The 23893-nt window shown below is 41.9% G+C and overlaps 1 protein-coding gene across 2 annotated transcripts in view; it reads right to left on the bottom strand.

The window, feature by feature from the left end:
- Window positions 1-9856: 9856 nt before the first annotated feature.
- IREB2 (iron responsive element binding protein 2) overlaps window positions 9857-23893 on the bottom strand; it is an 80508-nt gene continuing 66471 nt past the window's right edge. For both annotated transcript variants that reach the window (XM_088446711.1, XM_088446710.1), the window contains exons 17-23: window positions 23218-23342; window positions 23019-23123; window positions 22570-22712; window positions 22299-22446; window positions 17332-17454; window positions 10744-10929; window positions 9857-10455 (exon numbers count right to left, since the gene is read on the bottom strand). In XM_088446711.1, coding sequence (XP_088302837.1) covers window positions 10345-10455; window positions 10744-10929; window positions 17332-17454; window positions 22299-22446; window positions 22570-22712; window positions 23019-23123; window positions 23218-23342 — 941 coding nt within the window. In that variant the 3' untranslated portion in view covers window positions 9857-10344. The remainder of the gene's footprint in view (window positions 10456-10743; window positions 10930-17331; window positions 17455-22298; window positions 22447-22569; window positions 22713-23018; window positions 23124-23217; window positions 23343-23893) is intronic.

Raw genomic sequence — 23893 nt, 5'->3', positions numbered from 1 at the left:
TCGCGGGGGGAGGGAGAATGCGAAGAGGCAGTAGTTTTGTGTTTTGACGAGTCTTACCCATTGGAGTATCCAATGCTACACTAGAACTACAGGGGAAGAAGTAGATTTATCTATATATTTGTCCATACCACAGTGTGTTCACCAAGTAAAAGTGTAGAATGGATGTCCCAGATAGCAGTGATACTAGGTTCAATACAGATTAAAGTATAAGAGAGGCCTAGATATTTAAGTACAGCTCATACACCTCCTGAGATTGAAGAGACTACATGTCCCTGAATTACCATCCCAGCAATACAATCACAATTTCCCAAATTATATAGGATTATAAAATAATAATTTCATAAATTACCCGGATGTACAGAATAAAGCACTAGAACTGTAGCTACAATATATCACTAGATGGCAGTGTTGTAACAGAAAATGTCAGTACATTGGAGTCTTCTAAAAAAAAACAAAAAAACAAATATATTAGCAATATACTGTATAACGGTTGAAAGTACAACCATAAAACAGCAATACAGTCAATATAAAATTATTGTGTACCAAATGTATAGACTGAACAGTAATATAATACAATAAGCTAATGACCTAATAGGTTGCACGGATCAGTGATAGGATATAAGCAGTGTAATTAGCTTTAAAAAGGGGCATCAGGAGTACAGTTATGGAGGCTAACACTGGAAAAGGACTGTATGGGTGGAGGTGATAGAAGGAAAACACATGAAGAGGGTATGGAAAGTTGGTGATAAGGAAAGTGTACAAACACCGTAAAAATAGGAAGAGATAACCTCAGTGGAAAAGTCTCTTAGCAAGAGACGCTTATTGAGCTTCCAGGAGGATTGTCCCGCACAGGAGATGAATCTTAGGTGGCAAACGGGCAGCACAAAAAGATGAATATGATCAGTACTGTATCAGAGGCAATCAACAATAAGTCGCTAGCAGGAATCCAGATTTGCACGCTCTGTAGGAGAGGGAAGAACAGGGCTGCTAAACCACACAGTGTGGGCACAGGAATTTCTGCCACTCTACCTCCAGCAGGAAACCTCACAGCCGCCGGTCACGATGTTCAGGAGAGGTGCCACGGGCACAGGTAGACCCCACAAGCAGAATTTCTTGTGCAGGGGACTCAGACCAGATCACAGTGGGAGTCGCAGCGTCACCGATAAATATGCCTGGGTAGCAGGAACACACCAGAGGGATTCCGCAGGCACACTATCTCCGATCACGAGCCCAGACTCCACTAGCAGGCATATAATGGGTCAGAGGGAGAAGAAGTCTCCTATACAAGGATACCACTCCATAAAGATCCTAGGCGATTGTGCAGGTTATCAGCGCATTGTTGGATGTTTATATTCCAGCAAGCCACTCAGGTCCAGGCAAGGGGACTCCGGAAAGGCACCAGGTAATTTGCAGTAAGTGAATTTTAAGTCCAAAAGGACAAATGTGAGAGTAGTCAGCCTCCAGCGGGATACCCACAGCAAGGGTCGCTCAGCCCCAGTCAAGCAGTGTAGTACAGATGTAGCGGGCATCCGGAAGCAACAACCCTCAATCGTGTGGGTTAAGGTAAGTTGTCCAAGCCGGTCTCCATTCAGCAGTGGTGACCCCTATCACCCAGCAATAAAAGGGATCACTCCAAGGGGCGAAGTGGCAGGTTTAGCTTTCAGTGTGTAGCGCGTCTGGCAGGAAGTCTGGCAGATCCCGACAGCAACTTCACTCTGGCAACCGCCTGCTCAGACCTCAGAAGCGCTGGCGATGCAAGGGAAGGACCTCACATCTCCTGGTTAAACTCCGGAGATTAGAAGAGAGAGCTATCAGAGCTGTAGGGTCGAAAATGGTCCCAGTGTCACGGCAGACAGGAAAGCTCTTTGGGGGAAGTTACTTCGCTGTAGCACCGAGCACGGCTCCCAATGAATAGGCACGGGGGTGGGATGGGGGGAGTCTGCTAAAGAGGAGATTATCCCCGATTTCAGCTCCAACGCCCCACACCGGTCATATAGGCCATCATAATATACAGCCAGATTCCGGTGGAATTGCGACCTCAGAGGAAATATAGGTATTTATCGAGTCCCCACTACCAGGGCAATATATGGAGTAGGGTAATTAATCAAAAATGCCCTGATTGCAGTGGATTAGGACAGATTTCTAGATCCTCTTTCAGGAGGAGAGATAAAAAGTAGCCATGCTTGATGCCCCACCCACTGGAAGTCTCGAGGTAAGTATATTTAATTGGGTGCAGGGTTTATCGGTGTGTGGCCCCGCACACCTTGCACCCATTATAAATACGCCCGTGTACGGATCCCACGCCTGGTACTTTTTGCGATCTGTAGCCCATAGGAAACAGCAGCTAACTCCACTTTGAGATAGTGTTAGCTACCAGGGCCAGTCTCCGGAATGCAGATACATGCAAGGGATTCTATAAATTTGAAGAGATCTTTCGATAAAGGGTGTTTTGGGGGGATATTCCTCAAATTTACTTTGGTAAATAGGCCTAATAGAAACAAATTCACATTCTATATTAGTGTTTTTGTGCGTGTGTATAGATGGATATGCACCATATTTATTTTCCCTTTTTTTTTTTTTTTTTTTTTTAAGGTGCATGTATCTGTGACACAACGAACTGCTCATGCTGAAAGTGAAAGCATGAAGCAGTTTGTTGTGTCTGGGATTTGAAGAGTGATTTGCCATTCGATTTGGACATGAACTTGCCAAATCGAACACCAAATCACTCTTCAAAACTGACTCAAAAGCAAATTTGTTTTTGAAAACGCAAAACAAAATCGACTAATCGTAAATGCAGTGAAAAAACGGTTTTCACTGCATGCGATTTGAGAAGTGCTAAATCACTCCTCAAATCGTGCTGCAAATCGACCTTTAGCAAATTTACCCCCTTGTCTGTTAGAAAGATCCTCTGAACCTGAGAGTCCAAGAGGGCTCCTAAATGCACCATCCTTTGAGAAGGTGTCAGGGAAGACTTTTACCAGTTGAAAAGCCACCCGTGCGTTTGTAGGAAGGCAATTGTTACCTGCAGATGGCGGTGAAGAACCTCTGAGGAGCTGGCTAACAGCAAAAGGTCATCTAAGTACGGGAGTAGTCTGATCCCTTGACAAAGGGAGGCCACCATCACTACCATGATTCTGGTTAAGACCCAAAGGGACTGTTGAGAGGCCAAACGGCAGGGCCTGAAATTGGTAATGCTGCTGTAGGATAGCAGACCGGAGATATTGTTGATGAGAAGGCGCTGTAGGTACATTTAGGTAAGCGTCCTGAATGTCCAGAGACACCATAAAATCTCCAGGCTCCATAGCCAGGATAATAGAGCGGGGGGTTTCCATACGAAACCTGGTCACCCTGATAAACTTGTTCAGAGCTTTGAGGATTGGCAGAGGAGACATGTTGGGCTTCTGAACCAGGAAAAGGGTGGAATTCAGGAAGACAGTTGAATACTTGACCAGTTGCATTATTTTTTTACCTGTAATCTATTGTTTAGTGACCAGTTTATCTAAACTGTAATAAATGTCACTATGGTTACTCCTATATGGTTTGCAGTCTATAAATTTATCACACTGACCCTTGCAGTCAGTGCATTCAGAATTGAAGCCTTGTGTTGGTGCCAACCGCGCATGCGCATTGTATGGGTGGTACTCTTTGTATTTCTTTATGCAAATAAATCTTTTGGACTTTGGAACTCCAAGTAAGCTGATGGGACTTCAACAATTATATTACTTTAATAGGCCGCATCCCAACTCTCAATGGCTTTTGCCACCCAGGCCGTAGCCCTAATAGCTCCTGTAAAGAATATATGGATTTGGGGCAAGCTTTTATGCCTATCTGTAGTCTCCGTCAAGGAGGTGGCAGTATGTAAGGGTAGGGTGGCATCCTAACCAGACATGTTACAAGACAATCCACTGCTGGGGGAACTTCCTATTTAGTGCAATCCGTAGCCAAAAGAGGGTAAAAGGAATTTAAAAGTTTTGGAATTTGAAACCTTCTACCGGGCATATCCCGAGCTTCACTCATGTGATCAGATAGCTGAGCAGAGTGAGGGAACTCTGGTAAAACAATCTTTTGTCATTTAAAAAGTGGTTGTTTTTTTCTTCTTAGGATCGGGTTCTTCGTCTTCTATTCGTAAAATAGATTTTACAGCTCTCACAAGAGCAGGTATATTTAATTTAGAGGGAGGCTCCTCGTCTCCTGAGACGGAGTCAGAGTGAGAGAGGTCTGCGTCTTCTCCCTCCCCAGATGATATATCCGAATCAGATAACTGGGTGGACTGGGAAGAGAGCACAGCACGTTTAGTAGGTAAAGGGCTTTTCCATTTGCAGAAAAACTGTAGAGGTATTAGCCAAACTCTGTACTGAGGTAGAGAGAACGTCTTCCTATGGGGGAGGCAAAGGATTTGCAGGGAGTACCTGCTGTGGCCATCCCAAAGGGGGAGCCACCACAGGGACTGCTAAGTGGTCCGCAATCTTTGTCAGTACCTGAGAAAAGGCAGCCCAGGGTGGGTCCTGAGGAGGCAGCACTGGGGCTGAGGGGCAGAGTCTGTGCAACAATTAATAGAGACCATGCTGAATGAGGTCCTCTGGTGCTCAGCCCACTGAGCAGGACTTACAAGACACCAGAGGCATTCAGTATGAAATCCCGGCTGCCCCATGGCCAGCAGTTCGATTCCCGGCAGCCTGAAAAAAGAGCAGAGCCCAACAGCGGAAGCCCGACAGCACTGGAAATCACGATCGTCCCTAAGGTAAGTAAAAACTAACCTAACCAACCGGCCTAACCCTAACCAGCCCCCCCCCCCCAGTGCCTAACCCTAAACCCCCCTTCCCCACTGCCTAAACCTAAGTCCCCCGGTGGGGTGCCTAAACCTAAGTCCCCCGGGGGGGGTGCCTAACCCTAAGTCCCCCACGCGGGTGTCTAACCCTAACCCTCCCTCCACCTAGCCTAACCCTCCCGGGGCTAACCCTAAGTCCCCCCCGGGTGCCCTAAACCTAACCCTCCCTTCCCCGCGGCTGTCAGCTCGCGGCACCTGGCATCCCTTCGATCGGGATGCCAGGCGCCTGTCTCCCGGCGTCGGGAAAATGACAGGCGTCTAGATCACAGGTTCTCAAACTCGGTCGTCAGGACCCCAAACAGTACATGTTTTCCAGGTCTCCCCACAGAATCACAAGTGAAATAATTAGCTCCACCTGTGAATCTTTTAAAATGTGTCAGGAAGTAATGACTACACCTGTGCTCCTGCTGGGTGACCTGCAAAACATGACCTGTATGGGGTACTGAGGACAGAGTTTGAGAACCACTGGTCTAGATTTTAGACGCCTGTCATTTAACCCTCGCTGGTATTGACGATTCGGGAAGCCGGCGGTCGGTATTGCGGCCGCCGGCTTCCTAAACGTATCCGCACCAGAGTAGAAGCGCAGCATCAGCCTGCTTGTTATTCTTTCCTCTGCCAGACATAGCCACAAGAATAATAAAATACACAGTATAATACAGTGCAGTAACACCCTGCAGTATGTGTAATATGGCACAGTGTAGTGTGCACCCACACTACATAGTATGTGGCAGTCATCACAAATATACTAAGGTATAGGGGGTTCATTGTACCTCACATCTCCCATATATGTTGGGGTAAATTAGAATAAAGGGAAAGGTATTGAAAGTAGAGATCAGTGCTAGCACAAGTCACATACAAACGCAGAGAAAAACATTATACATCTGCAATTGGCACTACAATCAACTACACAGACCACAGTAGCTGGTAGGATATAGCGCTGTATAACCTGGCCCGTGGGAGAGGTATACAGGGAGACTGGACCCAGCAATCCTGGAGAATTGTGAAGCAGAAAATGGCTGCCGCGCATCTGAGGGGGCGGAGGAAGGCGCAGCTCAGGGAAAGGCCAGACCGCAGTGGAATGGCGCCCTGAGCTGGGGGAGGGGCTGCAGGGAGAGCGCCTTCTCCCCGTTCCGACGTGAACCACTGGGTCCCCTGGCCTGTCAATATGCCTCTGCCCCAGTATAACAATGCCCCAGTGGTCTAGTGGAATCGTGGGTGCACCAGTCCGTCTCAGGAGGCTAGATGGCGTAAAGATGCGGGTACCAGCAAGCGGAGGTCCATCTTACCTGTCCCCTGGATTCCGGGCTGCAGTCTGGGATTCGGGGGAGCCTGCTAGCTAGTTCCCGTCGAGAGTACCTAGCCGGAGCTTGGTGTCACGGCACCGCAGAGGGGTGATGGAGCAGCAGCACAGGCGTCCAAGGGACAGTCTTTTGCTGTTGCTCAGTTTAAAATACTAGAAATAAAAATAAAATCATAAAAATAAGCTTGGGCAACTTGAAGCAGCCCCACTATTAAAAATGGTGGCCCAGCTCCTGCCGGACAGCAATGAAACAGAGTTGCTGTCGGGCTGTGGGCGGAGTATAGGGGGAAGGACCGGAGCATCCTGGGATTGAAAAGCTTTGCTGTTGTCCGGTCCTCCAAGGTCCCACCAACACCCCATTGTCTCCCTGTGGAGCCTGAAGAAAAAGGAAGTACAGGAGGAGGGGACAGAGGCAACTAGTCATCCATAGGACACTGACAATCTGACCTGCCCTTAGGAAGTCCTAAGAAACTGAAGGCACAAACACCCTCACCCAGTCGATTTCCTCTATCTCAGCTGCAACATATCCAAACCGCTGCAAAAGTTGCTCCCTTATGGTGTAAACAGCCACCCGGTTGAGGAGAGCTTTGAGTAAATTTAACCTAGAATTGTCGGACGTGTATTATGTAGTACTTTGACAAAGATTTATTTTCAGACATAATGTAAGAATAGAAATGAAACACCAGTGAATCTGTAGAACACAATCAACACAAAGTGAAAGTGGCCTAATAGATTTAGATAGTAATTGAATAAATCCCCCTTTTTTTGTCTTGTTGGGAATAAATACGAAAAAAACCTAAAAAGGTATCAGGTGCATTACTGCAGGCATTCCAATGAAAAAAAAATAAAATATAATTATATATATATCTATCTACACACACATACATATACACACACATACATATACACACACCAGTAAACTACACTGTAGTGGAGCGCAACAGGGTAACTTTAACACATACTACTGCCACAGACCCTAGTACAATCCTGTACTAGCGGCAGGATTACTACAAGGGACCACTCAGGCAATGATGTGCTGTGCAACTAAAAGAAAAGCCATCACTTCATTGAAGAAAGATGGTTTCTGCAGAGCAATCAGTCAAGGCAGAGAGGAGCTTCTGGTATTAGCTCTTCCCACAAAGTCTGAGCCAGAACTGAACCACAATGCAAATATGGTGCCCATTTCTTGTGTACAAAATATACTGAGGTGCTTAGCACTACGAGATGTAGAGGGGGAGGAGGCTGCCCATAAACAACTAAACAAGTTTAGTGTCCTAGAACAGCACCCCCAACAAATTGTAATTCTGGCATAAAAATATTACCTTTGCCCTGAAAATGTTAACATACGCTACAAATAAGCATCAATAGGCAATTGCTTTCAGCCGCATGCAAGAGACAATACTTGACAAAGAATTCTACTAGTAAAGCAATTTCTGTAACATACCCTGATATTCGCAACACGGCACAAGAAACCCAAACCAAAATAACGTTGCATCAGTGAGCTATTCAGTATAACAATAAGTGGGCTCTACTTATACCAGATCACATGAACATGTCTCAGAATGCACAATGGTTGTGGTAGATTAAATGATCTAAACCATCAAAATAATATCAAACTTGATCCAACTGGGATGAATTGAAATTTCGTTGATGACTCCAATGAGGACTTTGTAAAGCATGCACAGCCATTGCAATGCGATTCTCATGTCTGCTGCCTGAATGACCAGATCTCTGCAATTTGTTTCTCATATTGGATGCAACTAATTTTTAAATGGGAAAGCAGTCATGTGACATGTGATATCAAGACAATCTCAACGTGTTGTGTGTGTTAGTGCCATTGTCATTAATGTGACTTCTTGCAAAAGAAAACTTAAAACCAGAGAATGAATAACGATACGTTAAAATGAAGAACACCATGTTTTTCTTATGAAATTCTGTTTGATATGCCACGACAAACAGAATTTCCCCCCCCCCTCCCAATAGATCCTGGGAAGCTAATGCTGTAAGCAGATTTGGTTGATCTTTCAAAAAACATGCCTAAACAGAGGAATGGTGCTATGTGCACAGGCCACATCATAAAGAAAGCAACTGCCAGGCTAATATGAGCATTGGAAGTAGAGCAGCCTGTCTCTGCACTACAGCAGTTCTCTACACTCACTCTTGAAGGACACAGAGTATGGAAAAAGGATGGAACCGAGGCCCTGAAAGAGTGCTCGCTCTGAATCAGGGTGTGTGTTTTTTTTTTTTTTGTGGAGCGGCCTCCTGGCCACTCGCATAGCTGTGGGTGACCACGCACAGCTATTGCGAGCGGCCAGGATGATGGTTGCGATGGTCAAGACCATCGCGACCATCGGGCTTGCGACGAGACCCTTGTGGTAGGGTCTCGTGGCCGCAAGCCCCAGAGAGCTTCTGGCTCTAAGAGCCGGAAGCTCTCCCACTGACATCACTGGTGATGTCAGTAGGGCCGCCAACAAACGGCAGGCATTCGCTTGGTAACGCCTCAGTTTGTGAAGCCACCCCCATGCCACGCCTCCAAAACGGTGCGAGCTGTCGATCAAAATAGACAGCCGCCCCCTTTTGGTGCGAGACCCGGAGCGACGGAGTGCCCGTCGCTAGCCGGGTCTCGCGCATGCGCACGTCGGAGCAGGCTCCGGCATGCGCAGTGGCCTAACATCGACCCGCTCGCGAGCGCATAGCGCTTACGAGCGGGTCTGAATCAGGCTCCGAGACCGTTCCCATACAGCTATTAGACACCTGCCAAAAGGTAAGCCCTAGTGTTAGGGGTGTTCTAACTTTGTGGATTTAATGCATATTTAAATTAATGACAAGTGTATATTTTCACTACCCCTGTATTACTTACAGGGAGGAACAAGGATAAGTCACAATGGAAGGTTCTGCTCAAAATGAAGGTGTATTTTGTAAGAAGCAATCCCAGACTACAGAAAAAAAAAAGTGAGCCTCAAAAACTATTTATAGAACTATTGTACTACTGTATGGATGAAAGTAGCTTTTGTTTCACTAAAGAAAGTTTATCTTACAAGCATGGAAGTGGTATACAAAGGGATTCCTCAGGGATAGTGGAAGATTCCTCTAGTGAGGACTCCGGGAAGAGACTCCTAGACAATGTTATTTTGGTAATGTCGAACATTTGCAGAAAAACAAAATAAATATATCCTTATGACTGAAACATCCTCCATATCAGTAAAAAAAAGTTATCTTTTTGAGGAACACAGCAGATGGTAAAGCCTTTAATCCATAAGGAATGAGAACAGGTGGATAACAGCAGTCTATTCAAAGAAAAGAAATGATCAATAATTATAATTTACGTTTTATTTCCATTTTCTGGTACTTTTCCTTCCTTATTATATGTATATAGAAAGCCTGGTCACATTCCAGAGCGCTCTACAACCCTCACCCATAAACCTGTCACTCAGTTGTCATCCACGTCCCATATGATGAGCTTCCCATCCTACTGTTTTGATTGACAAGAAGCCAGATAACGATCACAGTGAGTTCTAGTAATGGAAAAAGAGGATGACAAATACAAACATAGCAGGCAATTCTAGTCAAGGCGCACAGAATTAATCCGCAGCAATTACTACTTGTTTGCCTTTACAAACTTTAAAATCTTACATTTGTGTAATGTTACCATCATCATAAGCAGCTATTTCATTTCAGCTGCAGACTTACCCGTTTCAAACCTGAAATTGAATACCCTGAATGCAAAATGAGAATGAAGATTTAGGCATTTTTATTTTATAGCATACTCAACAAGGAGTCCGGTGTTCACACAACCAAAAGTAAATAAGTCTTTACGCCCATGACAGAATGGAAACTAAGAGCTCATCATATGGAAGAACAGTTTGTTTTTGTTTTTTTAAATAAAACGGTGCCACTCCTTCAATGTAACCACTATTGGAAGTCCACAAAATAGCAGTTGCGGGTCTTGCAAAGTAAAACAATGCAATGTATACACGACTTCAAGCAAGTCAGAGAACTCCACTTGCAAAGTGATGTGCAAGTCTGTGAAATTGGGATGTTGGTTATCCCTCAGTAGGATTGAGGAAGGCATGCCCATAGCACCATTCTTCTACTGAAAGTGCTGGAAGAGGCTTCACTGGTGTCATTTCCCACCAGTCTTTAAGGAGGGAATGAAAGTACAAGAGTACAGGAAGCATATGTGCAATCCATAAGAGTTTATCATTTGCTGACATTACTATAAGTATTTTCGAGCCACGTAGCTTAATATTCCACCATGTTTATAGAATGCAACCTCTGCTTCATTATTAAAGGCGGCAATCACCCGAAATAACTTCCCGCTGCTTGTCTGAAAGCAAAAACACAAACGCAATAGTTCAATAAAAGTGATTAGAATTCATGTAAAAGTGCTCAGGTAGTAATAACTATAGTACAGCATATTAGACATTCACTAAGTTTACATGCTGGGAAGTTATACAATGTCTTCTACAGAAAACAGATCCTAGTTGGATAAACTTCATCCAAAAAGCTTGGGAAAAAATATTCTTCAGATGCAACACTTTGATCAATAGTATAAGAGACGAATTGGAATTAAAACACAAAACAAGCTACGTTTAAGTGTACAAATGAAACCTACCTTGACCTCCAGAGTTTCTCCAGGTGCCAGGTTGGCAGGAATATGTATAAAATACTGCTCTTTTCCTGAGAGGCCAAGTGATTCTGCACTGTCTCCAGGAAGAAACCGAAGAGGAGCAATGCCAATTCCCACCAGCTGGTCCTTATGTATCTTCTCATAGCTTTCAGCTATCACAGCTCGGACACCCTGAAAGGATGAGCAATATTATGAATAATATTGTAGAGGAGTCTCCAAGGTTGCATGCTACTGCCTGCTTGAATGCTTGAAAGTTTTTGATTGAAACCTCCTTTCTTTAACCCTTTTGATTAAATTTCATTTTCCATTACCTCTTAGTGGAAAAATAAATATATTAAAGATGATTCAAACATCTGACATCTCTGAACGCAGCTTGATCTGTATTATTCAAGCTGCAATTAGGAAAGTGGGATATCAAATAGAAGTTAAACATGCAGCCAGCAGTGGATAAAAATGAAACGGCCGACTTCCCAACATGACTACTTGGGCCATGCCCCCTTCCCAGAAATGTGCTGTACATATATGATATGATTAGACTAATGTCAAGCACAGTGCACCTTGTAAATAATGTAAAAATGCCATGTTTTAAAATAAAATTAGAAAGCGCTTTAAATTAATAAAACACTTTTAGCAAACTGCCCATGTGCACAGGTGTGGTATAAGATGGACAGTTAGACAATGTCTGGATAGACACCAGATGTTAGACAAGGATAAAAGTCTGACACAGACAAAAGTCAGACACTAAAGTTAGACATGTAAAAAGTTCGACAGGTACAAAAGGTCGACAGGGTCAAAACTTCGACATGAAAATGGTCGACACAAAAATTTTCAATTATTTTTTTTCCAGCCCTAATCTTCACCCTAACCCTCCCCATGGTACCTAACCCTAACTGTCTGGGTAAATGCCTAACCCTACAGTAAGTGCCTAACCCTAAAGAAAAAAAAAATAAAGAAAAAATGTGTCGACCTTTTGACCTGGTCGATCTTTTGTACATGTCTAACTTTAGTGTGTCTGACTTGTTAGACAAGGATAAAAGTTTGATACTGACATCTGGTGTCTATGTAGACATTGTCTAACTAATTACTGTCTATCTATAGTCTGGAACCCGTGCAGTATACAATGTAGGCATTTTCGCACATCTCCAAGCAATTCGAATGGATGTGTCCGTCCGTGAATTGGACGTTTCTGGACGGCAACACTGTGGACGCACTCAAGAGATCAGTCTCGTGGGAGTGCCATGAACATTTAGGTACAGTTCCGTGATATTCTGAGCTGCGCGTATTGTAAAAGGAGACATATTTCTGACGAACCCGGTATGACGCAGGTGCCAATGCCAATGATGACTGTTGCAGCTACAGACGTGGGTGGTGCGGCTTTCTGTTAGAAGCTGTATGGTTGCTGCAGCTTTCTTTGCTTACAGCCTTTGTGTGCAACTCAAAATCACACCCATGGTGTGCAGATGACAGTGGGCATTACTGTCTGTAGGAACCCATAGGTATATCCACTGCACCGGAGCTTAAATATAACTAATGTAGTTATTACCACGCCTTCCGAAGGACACATCAAAATAGAACAAATATATTATGATAATCCAAGAGTTCGATGGGGAGGGGTGCTACCAAAGATATTGCATAAATATATACCATTAAGTAGGGAATAGGGAAAGTGGGAAAAAGAAATCTTTTAATCGGTGTACACGGGTAATTGGTCAGATATTAAAATGTAACTTTTATTATGTTGCTGAATAAAATACCGTATATACTAGAGTATAAGCCGAGTTTTTCAGCGCATTTTTTGTGCTGAAAAAGCCCCCCTCGGCTTATACTCGAGTCATGCCTGCATGGTACGCAGCTGAGTAGCGTGCCATGCGGGCCGCAGTGCAGACTGTGTCTGTGTGACACAGCTGCAATCGTGTGTAGCGCTGACCGGACAGAGTTCGGTCAGCACTACACACTGCCAAACACACAGCTGTGTGTTTGTTGTAATCAGCAGCCGATGAGAGTCTGTCAGACTCTCATCGGCTGCTGCTACTCCCACTGCGGGAGCCATCTTCCGGCTCTCGCAGTGGGTAATGGGAGAGACGTCGTCATGACGACGTCTCTCCCATAATGCAAAGCAGCCGGAGGAGCCAGTAGCAGCGTCGGGACCAGGAGCGGGTTTCAGGTAAGTGTTTTTTTTTTACTCTACTGGTGGGGCTACTACTGGGGGTAGTACCAGGGGGTGGGAAATTACTACTGGGGGCACTACCAGGGGGGGGTTACTACTGGGGGCACTACCAGGGGGGGGGGATATTGCTACTGGGGGTACTACCAGGGGGGGGGGATATTGCTACTGGGGGTACTACCAGGGGGGGGTATTACTACTGGGGGCACTACCAGAGGGGGAATACTACTATTGGGGGCTGTACCAGGGGGGGGGGTATTACTACTGGGGGCACTACCAGGGCGGGTATTACTACTGGGGGCACTACCAGAGGGGGAATATTACTACTGGGGGCAGTACCAGGGGAGGGATTACTACCAGTAGCTGCTGCATTTCCCACCCTAGAAAGAAATTAACGTGTGTTTAAAACTTGTTCGTATTCCAAATGTTATATTCTGCCACACTTTAATCCATGCTTATTTCACACGAAGATTAAATGTTCTACAAAGATCCTGTTTGGCTGCTGCACCAATATTAACATCAGTTCTTTCAAATCCCAAAATATGAGGTTTCTCCACACTTGTTCAGTGCTTCTTCAGTCTGGTCTTTATTACCAACTACAGTATGTATTCCTATTTAGAACTTCTACTTATAACAGTTACAATAGGAATATAGGATAATTACACAGTGTTCACAATGTATTACAATGTTACAAACATATGACATTCACTGTGTCTTGATTTTTATTCATCAATCTGACATCATATTTCCAAATATCGCTAAAGCCATATAATGATAGCATTGTTTAATTATAATATTGGCTACAATGCTGTTGCTTCATCACTATTTAATGTGAATAGTAATTGATGTATATTTGAAACCCCTCATAGGGTAAATTCCTTATATATCGTATTGAAATTAGCAGTCACATTCAGCGACATCTCCATTCATTGCAGTCAGAGATCAAACATATACACCTGCCAGTTTATAAGGGATATTACATCTATAGCACTAGTAATTGCCGTATCAAAAAATGATGTGGGTGAATGAGTCACTAGTCGTAGGGTGTATCCCCAAGTGTAACTAGTGTCTAGCAGCAGCCATTACCGCTAGCGTTATACATATTATTGATCATTCTGGTCTACTAAAGACAGATATAATAGCGCATAGCGTCTCCGAGTGCATTAAAATCGGTGTGGCATTTATGTATATATTCTTATAATGTGATGTACTGACGCACGTTTCGCTATCAGAATAGCTTTCTCACAAGCCAGCCCGACTATTGAAAATAAGCGCCCTTTTATTCTGTCCTTTGTCTCAATGGACCAATCGGTATCTCCCTCGTTCAGTTCAAAACAGATTTGTCTGTTATTTACATACCTATGCAGTATATTAACCTTAGATTGATTATCTATCCATAATTCCACACATCCAGATTCTATATATATCTAATAAAGATGTTCTCATTAGTACTAGAGATGGGGTAATTTAATTATTTGTAAATATGAAAATAAATATATATATATATATATATATATATATATATATATATATATACACACATACATACACACTATATATATATATATATATATATATATATATATATATATATATATATACACACACACACACATACACAATGTTTGAGTTTTATATACAAATGCCTAAAATTTTAATAACTTTAAATATATTTAGATAGCACTTATACTTAGTTTATTTCAGTTTATTCAGCCATAATAAATTAATTAAAATGTTCAGATGAATATATTCTTTGCTCTCAATATAATGTTTAATTATTCATAATACCAGATTGTTGAATTCAGACACTAATTATTCACAGTGATAACATACTCTAATTAGGTTGTTAGTCATCGATTCAAACATTATTTTAAAGGGTACCAAAAAACCAAGACCATATAACATATTAATGTATCTAGTTATATTAAATAGTGAAAAGCTCTTAATAAAAATGTCCATGTGTTAGTATTTAACATTTGAAGATTACAACAAATTAACATGGAAGGAGAACTATGTGAATTTATAAAGTGAAAATAGCAATGAAGAATAAAAATTAGGAGAAAAAATTGGTGAAACCTATGTAGAACTAATTTGCCTTTAAGTGATCAATCTATATATTTCCTTAGTGATGCGCTTCCCTAACTAAAGTGAAATAGTGTTAACAAATTATAGTAAATAGTAAAAATAATTGTTAAGTGTGAAATTATAACATATGTTGTACTGCATATTCCTTTGAAAATAAGAGAAAGAAGTGTGAATCAGCCTATGGCTGTGAAGTGTGAGAACATGTGAATAAAATACACTCTGAACACAAACGTGATAACATAAAAATGTGCAAAAGTGTATGATTACTGGGGAATTTAGACCCTTATTTGGCTAATAACCAATGTGTAATCCTGTATTACAAAATGATATCATTAGTCGTAAAATGAGGATTACTCTATTCACCTCTTCTGCATACTATATGTTGTGTGCTAGAATTACATACATACATATATATATTTATATTTACACACACACACATAATAAAGTAAACCATGTGTGGTCAAAAAAATTAAAAGGGACACTTTTAAACATCAACATCCAGTTTACACGGGATACAGGTACAAGTTGAGTCTCCCATATCCAAATATTCCAAAATACATTTCGAAATACAGAATTTTTTTTAGCCTGACTGAGCTAGAGAAACCTTTGCTTTTTGATGGTTCAATGTACATTAACCTCGTTTAAAGCACAAATTAAAAATATTGTATACAACATTGTATACAATTACCTTCAAGCTTTGTGAATAAGGTGTATATAAAACAAATGCATTTCATGAATGTACACAAACTTTGTTTGAGCTACAAATTATTGAAAATATTGTATACAATTACCTGCAGGCTGTGTGTATAAGGTGTATATAGAACATAAAAGCATACTGTGCTTAGATTTGTGTCCCTTTCAGAAGATATTTCATTATGCAAATATTCCAAAATACGGAATATGCCGATATCCAAAATACCCCTGGTCCCAAGCATTTTGGATATGGGAGACCCAACCTGTAATTCAAGATTTTAACATCCAAACTATAAATAAATCTTGGTGTGTTGTTCCCCAAGTGTAAATGTTCATTACTAAAGAGTCTATGACTTAAGTGTTATCCATTTATAACTTAACTAGCTCTAAAATAATATTAACAAGGTCCATCTCCTTCTAATGATTGTTATATATAGCTACTAGATGTAATAAAATTAATCACAATATAATACATATTTACGTAATAAGATTCTACTGGATATTCTTGATGTTGTTGTGCCAGGGATGGTACTGTCCTACTTTAGGGACTTAAAGAAAAACTGAGAAGTTGTTCCCCTTTTGCACAGCCAATTATTCAAAAACAATTGCACCTCTATTGCAATATACCTTGAGCTATAATAAGTTATGATACCGTGACTCTGGTATATTTTTTTAATAATAATTGGCTATTATACCAATATTGTTGAATCACCCTGTTATATTTCACCAGTTTTCTCTCATGTTAAATGATTCTTTTAATCTCATTTTTATAATGATTTGTCTCTGATTTGTATATTTTGGCAGCTTAATTATCAATATTTCCAATAAATGTTAAGTTTTCATATGGAATATTTCAAAAGAGTGCCCCCAAACAATGAGAGTTTCCTTTTTCTCCTAAGATGTTCATGTACAAAAACGTATAGGGGCTGATGCAGAGTTGAATGTATGCCCATTTGTGGAGCGCATCTTGCATTGGTATATTCAGAAGACACACACACAAAGTGCAGGCTATGCACAATCACATCTACACTTATGACTGAGATGAGTAACTGGGTTGTTATGGGGTGTTCGCACACAGGCAAAGTTCACATGAATGGATGTAAATGAAAATATGCCTGTTTGGAGGAATAGCTTTTGCACCTAGTAAAAGACAAGTGGACACTGGCTATGATGGTGAAGCATATGCCATGTACGCAGATGTGGTTGAGGTGCATATGGGCCAATATACACATTCATTCCCATGTACACTTCTCTTGAGCCATGTAGGCCAGATTTATTCCGCATCAAGCCCATTTGTTTTGAGTAGATATATCTGGGAAAGGAGTAATGTACCTATGTATGAATTATTGCTTTCACTGCCTAACTAAATGTTCCCTGTAGAGGTGCAGCTGTAATTACTTGCACCCTGAATGGCATCTACCACACTTAGGGGTCTATTTACTAAGCTTTGTTAGGAGATAAAGTTAACGAAGGTAAGGTACCAGCCAATCAGCTCCTGTCATTTTTAAAACACAGCCTGTATCTCACAGTTAGGAGCTGTTTGGCTGGTAACTTATCTTCGTTCACATTAACCTCTAACAAAGCTTAGTAAATAGACCCCTTAACCTTCAAGCTCATAATAGATAACATACCAACAGAAACGGTCCTTTGGCTGCCCAGTCTCTTGAGTTCCCTGATCCATACTTTTTACCAGCAATAATGATGAGGGGAATATCGGCTTTTTGGTAAAGTTCTGCAGCTTCAAATACATCTAACTGCAAAAAAAGAATACACAACTGTTACTTTAACTTCTGCTTAAATGAACCTCAGTTTTTACCTCTAGACCAATCAAACATCAATCTCAAGAAGCAAAACTGTTGGCTATCTGGTCCCCTGCAGTGCTTTTCCATCACTCAATGCTCAGCTTTTCAATCCCAAGGCCATCAAATGTAAAAGAGAAAGAAAAGCCCAGTTTTAAAATAAGAATTTATTCACAAAAGAGTTTAATTGGGCTTGCGGTCTATATATTACAGCGAGCTTGTAATGGGAACACTTGTGATAGTCTATATTTGGACATGATACAGGGAATTGTGTTTGTGGTTCAGCCGTGTTCCAGCTTTCCCAAGAATCCAAATAGGTCTCGGAAACAGAGTGCTTTCTCAATGGCTTATAGTTTATGGATAAAGCACTTTTTATTATACTGAGATGTAAGAAAGATATTACATACTTTTGTTAATAAAATCCTTATTTGAAAACCAATGTTTTCTTTCCTTTATATATACACATTTGATAAAAAAAAAAAAAAAAAAGATTTAAACACACTTTATGCGTTGTAACAGTGTAGACTACACTATCCCAATTTTCACTAGATGTTACACCATGGGGTAGATGTACTAAACCTTGGAGACTGATAAAAGTGGAGAGAGATAAAGTACCAGCCAATTAGCTCCTAACCACCATTTTTCAAACACACACTGTAACATGACAATTAGGTGCGGATTTAGCTCTCTCCACTTAATCTCTGCAAGGTTTAGTACATCTACCCCATGTCTGTTTACTCAGAAGTGTTTACCTAGCAGCTGCCCACTACTACATAACTACAACATGGCAAGCCACTGGCTGAGGAGTAAATCAAATGCATTGTTACCAAATGTGCATATAGTTCATGTTGTCAGTCTTCTTAATGATTGGACAAGATCATTTTTATCATGTACACTTTCACAACACATCATTTAACCATCAGAACAAAAACACAAAGCAAAAGGCCTAGGCAATTCAGGTGAAAAAATAGGCCTGACTAAATGTGCATATGTGGTTTGGTCAATGTGGGTGTTTTTTTGTTTTAATATATATTTATTGATCTTGATTGATTGATTTATTGATACTTGACAAGAGTCACAAAAATAGCAGTGTCTGCAAATATAAGTTCAAAGAACAAACTGGGGTAACAGACAACAGGCGTTCCAACCAACATGAAAATAGTATCATTCATAGAAGTGCAGTAACAAGGAAATATGGAAAAGGCATGCGGGTTTCACAATAGTGGAGGAGTAGTATGAGAGCAGGAGAATAACATGAGCACAATCCGCCACTTTCCCAGGTACATCAGAAGGGGGGGGGGGGGGGGAACCCCTGGACAACATTTCTAAATTGTACCAAGATGTCAGTCTGACCGTTGGGTGTATTCCCATGTAGTAGCGGGTAAAGTAACAAAATAAGGGAGCCATATAGCAAAATATTTCACAACTCTAGCTGTGAACATTCTAAACAGTCCCTTTTGCTATAAAACTGTTAACCTAGGAAACCTTAATAAAATGGGTACAACCTCTCCAGCAGTCCACTGGGACAATATTGTTTTTTTTAGTTGCTGCCGCAATACGAGTTAAGAATAAGGCTGTGTGCTTTGAACAGCGACGTGTGGGTGCCCCATGGGGCCCATGCCATGTTTACAGTAAAAGCTATGGCCAAATCCCTAGTTATGCACGACTGAACATTCAACCAAAATTCCTGAACATACAGTGTAGTAGGACCGCTTCAGGCTGAGCGCATTTAAAACACTTAGAGTCCAATGTTAAGCATCGCAGCTTTATAATATAATAGGCTCTATGAAGAAATCTGTAATGCTTTTCAGCATATATACCGTATATACTAGAGAATAAGCCGACCAGAATATAAGCCGAGGTACCTACTTTTACCCCAAAAAACTGGGAAAACTTATTGACTCGAGTATAAGCCTAGTGTGGGAAATGGCAGCAGCTGGTAGTGCTCCCAGCAGTAATTCCCCCTGGTTGTGCCCCCAGTAGTAATCCCTCCTGGTAGTGCCCCCAGTGGTAATCCCCCCTTTCAGTGCCTCCAGTAGTAATCCCCCCCTGGTAGTACCCCCAGTGGTAATTCCCCCTTTTAGTGCCCCCTGTAGTAATCCCCCAGTGGTAGTGCCCCCTGTAGTAATCCCCCAGTGGTAGTTCCCCCAGTGGTAATCCCCCCTTTTAGTGCCCCCTGTAGTAATCCCCCCCTGTAGTAATCCCCCCCTGGTAGTGCCCCCAGTGGTAATCCCCCCTTTTAGTGCCCCCTGTAGTAATCGCCCCCTGATAATGCCCACTGTAGTAATCGCCCCCTGGTAGTGCCCCCTGTAGTAATCGGCCCCTGGTAGTGCCCCCAGTGGTAATCCCCCCTTTTAGTGCCCCCTGTAGTAATCGCCCCCTGATAATGCCCACTGGTAGTGCCCCCTGTAGTAATCGGCCCCTGGTAGTGCCCCCTGTAGTAATCGGCCCCCTGTAGTCCCCCCCCCCCCCCCAGTAGAGAGAGATGTGATACGAATAAAAAAAAATAAAATAAACACTTACCTGAAACTCCCGCTCCTGGTCCCGCTGCTGTCCACTCCTCCGGCCGCTTTGCATGGGAGAGACGTCGTCATGACGACGTGTCTCCCATCACCCACTGCGGGAGCCGGAAGATGGCTCCCGCAGTGGGAGTAGCAGCAGCCGATGAGAGTCTGACAGAGACTCATCGGCTGCTGATTACAACAAACACACAGCTGTGTGTTTGGCAGTGTGTAGTGCTGACAGACTCTCAGCGGCTGCTGATTACAGCAAACACACAGCTGCCGGCTCCGGCGGCTGTGTGTTTGGCAGTGTGTAGTGCTGACCAAACTCCATCCGGTCAGCGCTACACTTCACTCGAGTATAAGCCGAGGGGGTACTTTTTCAGCACATTTTTTGTGCTGAAAAACTCGGCTTATACTCTAGTATATACGGTACACTGTTTGTTCAGTCATACACAACAGGCGATGATAGCTCTTAAGTCTAAACCCTGAAAAACATCCTGCCACTTAACCATACCGCTCTTCAAGGGTTGCAAATATAAATCGACATATTCCGAATAGGTGTATAAAATAAAGTCCCCAGTTTAGCGGTCTGCCTGTTTGTTCAAGCTAATCCAGAGTTTCCCAAACGTAGTCCTCAAGGCTCCCTTCAGGTTCAAGATATCCATGGTTGAGCACAGGTGACTTAATTAATACCTCAGTCAATTTGATATAAAAATCTGTGCAGGACCAGATTATAGGAGGGCGACAGAGGCGGTCGTCCCGGGGCCCCCACACCTAAAGGGCCCCCACGCAGCAGCAGCTGCACAAGAGCAGGCACTGTTATTAAGCAACGCCCACCTTGCGGCACAATACCGCAATTCGCGGGTCAATCGGCTGGAGGCGGAGCCAGTATGATGTATTTCCATTAAAATTGTGTCATTTGGCTCCGTCCCTTTCCGATTGACCCGCAAATCGTGGCCAAAGCCGCGAGGGGGCGGAGCTTAACATGGTGCCTTCCTGCCAGGTCCCCTCCCCATCCACAACATTCTTTGGCCGGAGTCTGAAATGGTTATCAGAGAGGATGGGAGGTGCAGTTCAGAGGGCAATAATCTGTTAAAGTGGTGAAAGATATATGAGAAAGAAGAGTTGGTGAGGGATTTAAAGGGGAGCAGCTTGCATTGGATTCCTAAGACAATGAGTAGACGGTACCGTGATTTGCAAAGTGGTGCAATGGAAGTGGAGTGATGAATGACAAAGAGCAGTCTCCCTGCGGCATTAAGGATAGATTATAGCGGGGATCCATAGATGCTTGCTTTTGGAGGGGAGCATACAAAGGGTTTAAAGACGGCATATTATTCATACCCTGTGCACAGAAGTCAGCACGTGAACATATCTGTACAGTTCTTCTGCCATTTATAGAAGCACTAAACTAAATTATATACACAAACTGGATCATATTAGAATACTAAGAGAATAGTCCAGCAGTGCTGATGTTTTATAGAATTAAATAGCATGGGCTATAAAGTCTGCATGCTTTGAGTTCAAGCTCACACAGCTTGATGGGCTGACGCTGAAAGGCCATTACTAGACTAAAGACGTTCTTCTAGCTGGAATTATTCACCGAAGCACTACATGGCAGATGAGCAAAGGGAATTGGAGGCATTTTGGCAAGGCAGAGCACTTTCTTAATGTAGGTTTATATTTTTATTATTAGATCACTTTGTCTCCCCAAGTACACATACTGAAGAATAGAATAGCACGATAAAAAAAGAGTAATTTATAAGAATCACTATATAATGAAATAATTCTTTAGCATTACATGACAACTGCTAATATTCACAGGGCCGTCATCTGTAAAAAAGTGGTAACAGCTGACATGGCTAAACCTAAAATTTACTGTAGAATCTCTATTGTCATATCAAAGAATACAACTTTCTTTGATTTTATAAAGACTGAACAGTGAATCAAAAGCAATGAAAGATCAGATCAGCCCTGAAAGAAATACCAAAGGAATCCATAATAGAACTGTAACAGTAATGTGAACATCATAAAACCAAAGCTAGGAATGGAGATTATTCTGGTATAATCTCTTATAAAAAGGACTATATGCTATAGCTGAGCTTTCATAGCCTAGACATACTGTATAATGGGCTGAAATTGGAATACATGTAGTTTGAATGGTTTTACTATTCTATACTGGAGTGCTAAACGCCATTAAAAACAAAAGATTTTGTTTTTCTTGTTTCCAATAGGCATTTACCTTAACAACACTGCTAAATAGAAATATGATTCAAGAATGTATATAGTTTTACTCACCATCTGTCCAGATGGAAAATGGATTGTTCTTGGCCCCATTTTTCCAATAAGTTTATTAAAAAGTTTCATGTTTGCAAAAGTGCCTCTAGTCATCACGGCATCGTTGCCTCTGCGAGCCCCATAAGAATTAAACTCCCTGGGTACCAGGCTACAGAGAAGACAAAGTGACACTGTAAATGCTCACAGGTGTGGTTAGGCAATAAAAGTGCAAACAATGCTGAGATGAGCAAGTGACAGGATGCAAATACATTGTACAATGCAGACAACTCACTTCTTCTGAGTCAAGTACTTGGCAGCTGGGCTTGTACGAGGGATGCTTCCTGCAGGGGAAATATGGTCAGTAGTAACGGAATCCTCTAGATAAAGCAACACATGAGCCTTCTCAATTGGCTGAAATGGCGTAGGGACCTTTCTCTAAAATAAATAAAAAAGGCAGAGAAAATGATGCACGACAGTAAGGCAGTAGAGATACACAATCTTACTCAGTTAATGCTTCAAAACGTAAAACGGATATTGGAAAAAGATTTTACTCAGATCATCAAGTTGATGAGCAAGAAATATTCCAAGAGAGGAAAACATTGAAGAGATATATAATCCCAAATGTACACTGCAAAAGTGCTTCAATTGCAATTTTTTTCTATTAGCTTATTATGTAGCCAATTTCAGACTCATGTAAGCATCAGCCTCTATTTGCATAAAGAGAAAGTCTGATGTACTCACTAGTTTATTGAAAAAAGCGGGACTTCTGATATAGGTAGATCTCTGATCCCATGGGAATACAGTGCTTTCCGGTGCATCCAAAAGGTTCCACCGTGTATTTTGCTTCTGTCAAAGATATTTAACAAACAAACAGTTTGAACAGGTATCAAACTAAGCACAGCTTATGTATATCTTTTTCCTGCTGTAGGTAAGGATTTACCTCTATTTTGACTTTCAAATCTTTGAACATGGACGGTATAACTAGATGTTCCTCCACTTGTAAAACTTCCTCACGGCTGGGCCAAATGTCATGTAGGAATATCTTCTCCCCCTTAGAATTCTCCCCTAAAAGGAATAGAACAGATTATTCTTTGTAGAGAGAAGGTATACAACAATAACTATACTAAAAATGTGTACCACTTTATTAATCTACCCACTGAATAAGTAAAATTAGCTAGATGGCAACGACATTTGGAGCAGTATTCAACACAAACAACAAAAAATGACAGTGCTAGTCAAAATTACAATAAGTTACTTCCCTGGAAATGACAACCTAAGTAGCTAAATAATCGGTCTGAAAACCGACCCGGCACACAACACCCCTTGTTCTGAATTTAGATTAATCAAGTATGTGCGATTGCCTTTCAACTTATTTTGTGTCACCTCTGATCTCATTAAGGCAAACTTCAACTGGAGACAATTTTAGCTTCTATCAAAATTACTTTGTTCAAAAAAATAGAAATTAAAACACTACATATACACGGGTTTGCACATGCAGTTGAAGTTATCGTAAGCTAAATATGTTGGATGACCTCCCATGTTGTTCAATGTGTCTGGTACTCCATTAGTTGCTGGAAAGGAAGGAGGAGCTGTCATCTGGGATATAAAAGACATAC

Source organism: Taudactylus pleione, unplaced genomic scaffold, assembly GCF_031769625.1.
Source record: "Taudactylus pleione unplaced genomic scaffold, aTauple2 ptg000019l, whole genome shotgun sequence".
NCBI lineage: Eukaryota > Metazoa > Chordata > Amphibia > Anura > Myobatrachidae > Taudactylus > Taudactylus pleione.
The sequence above is the reverse complement of the archived record's forward strand: the minus strand, read 5'-3'. Positions and strand labels throughout refer to the sequence as shown.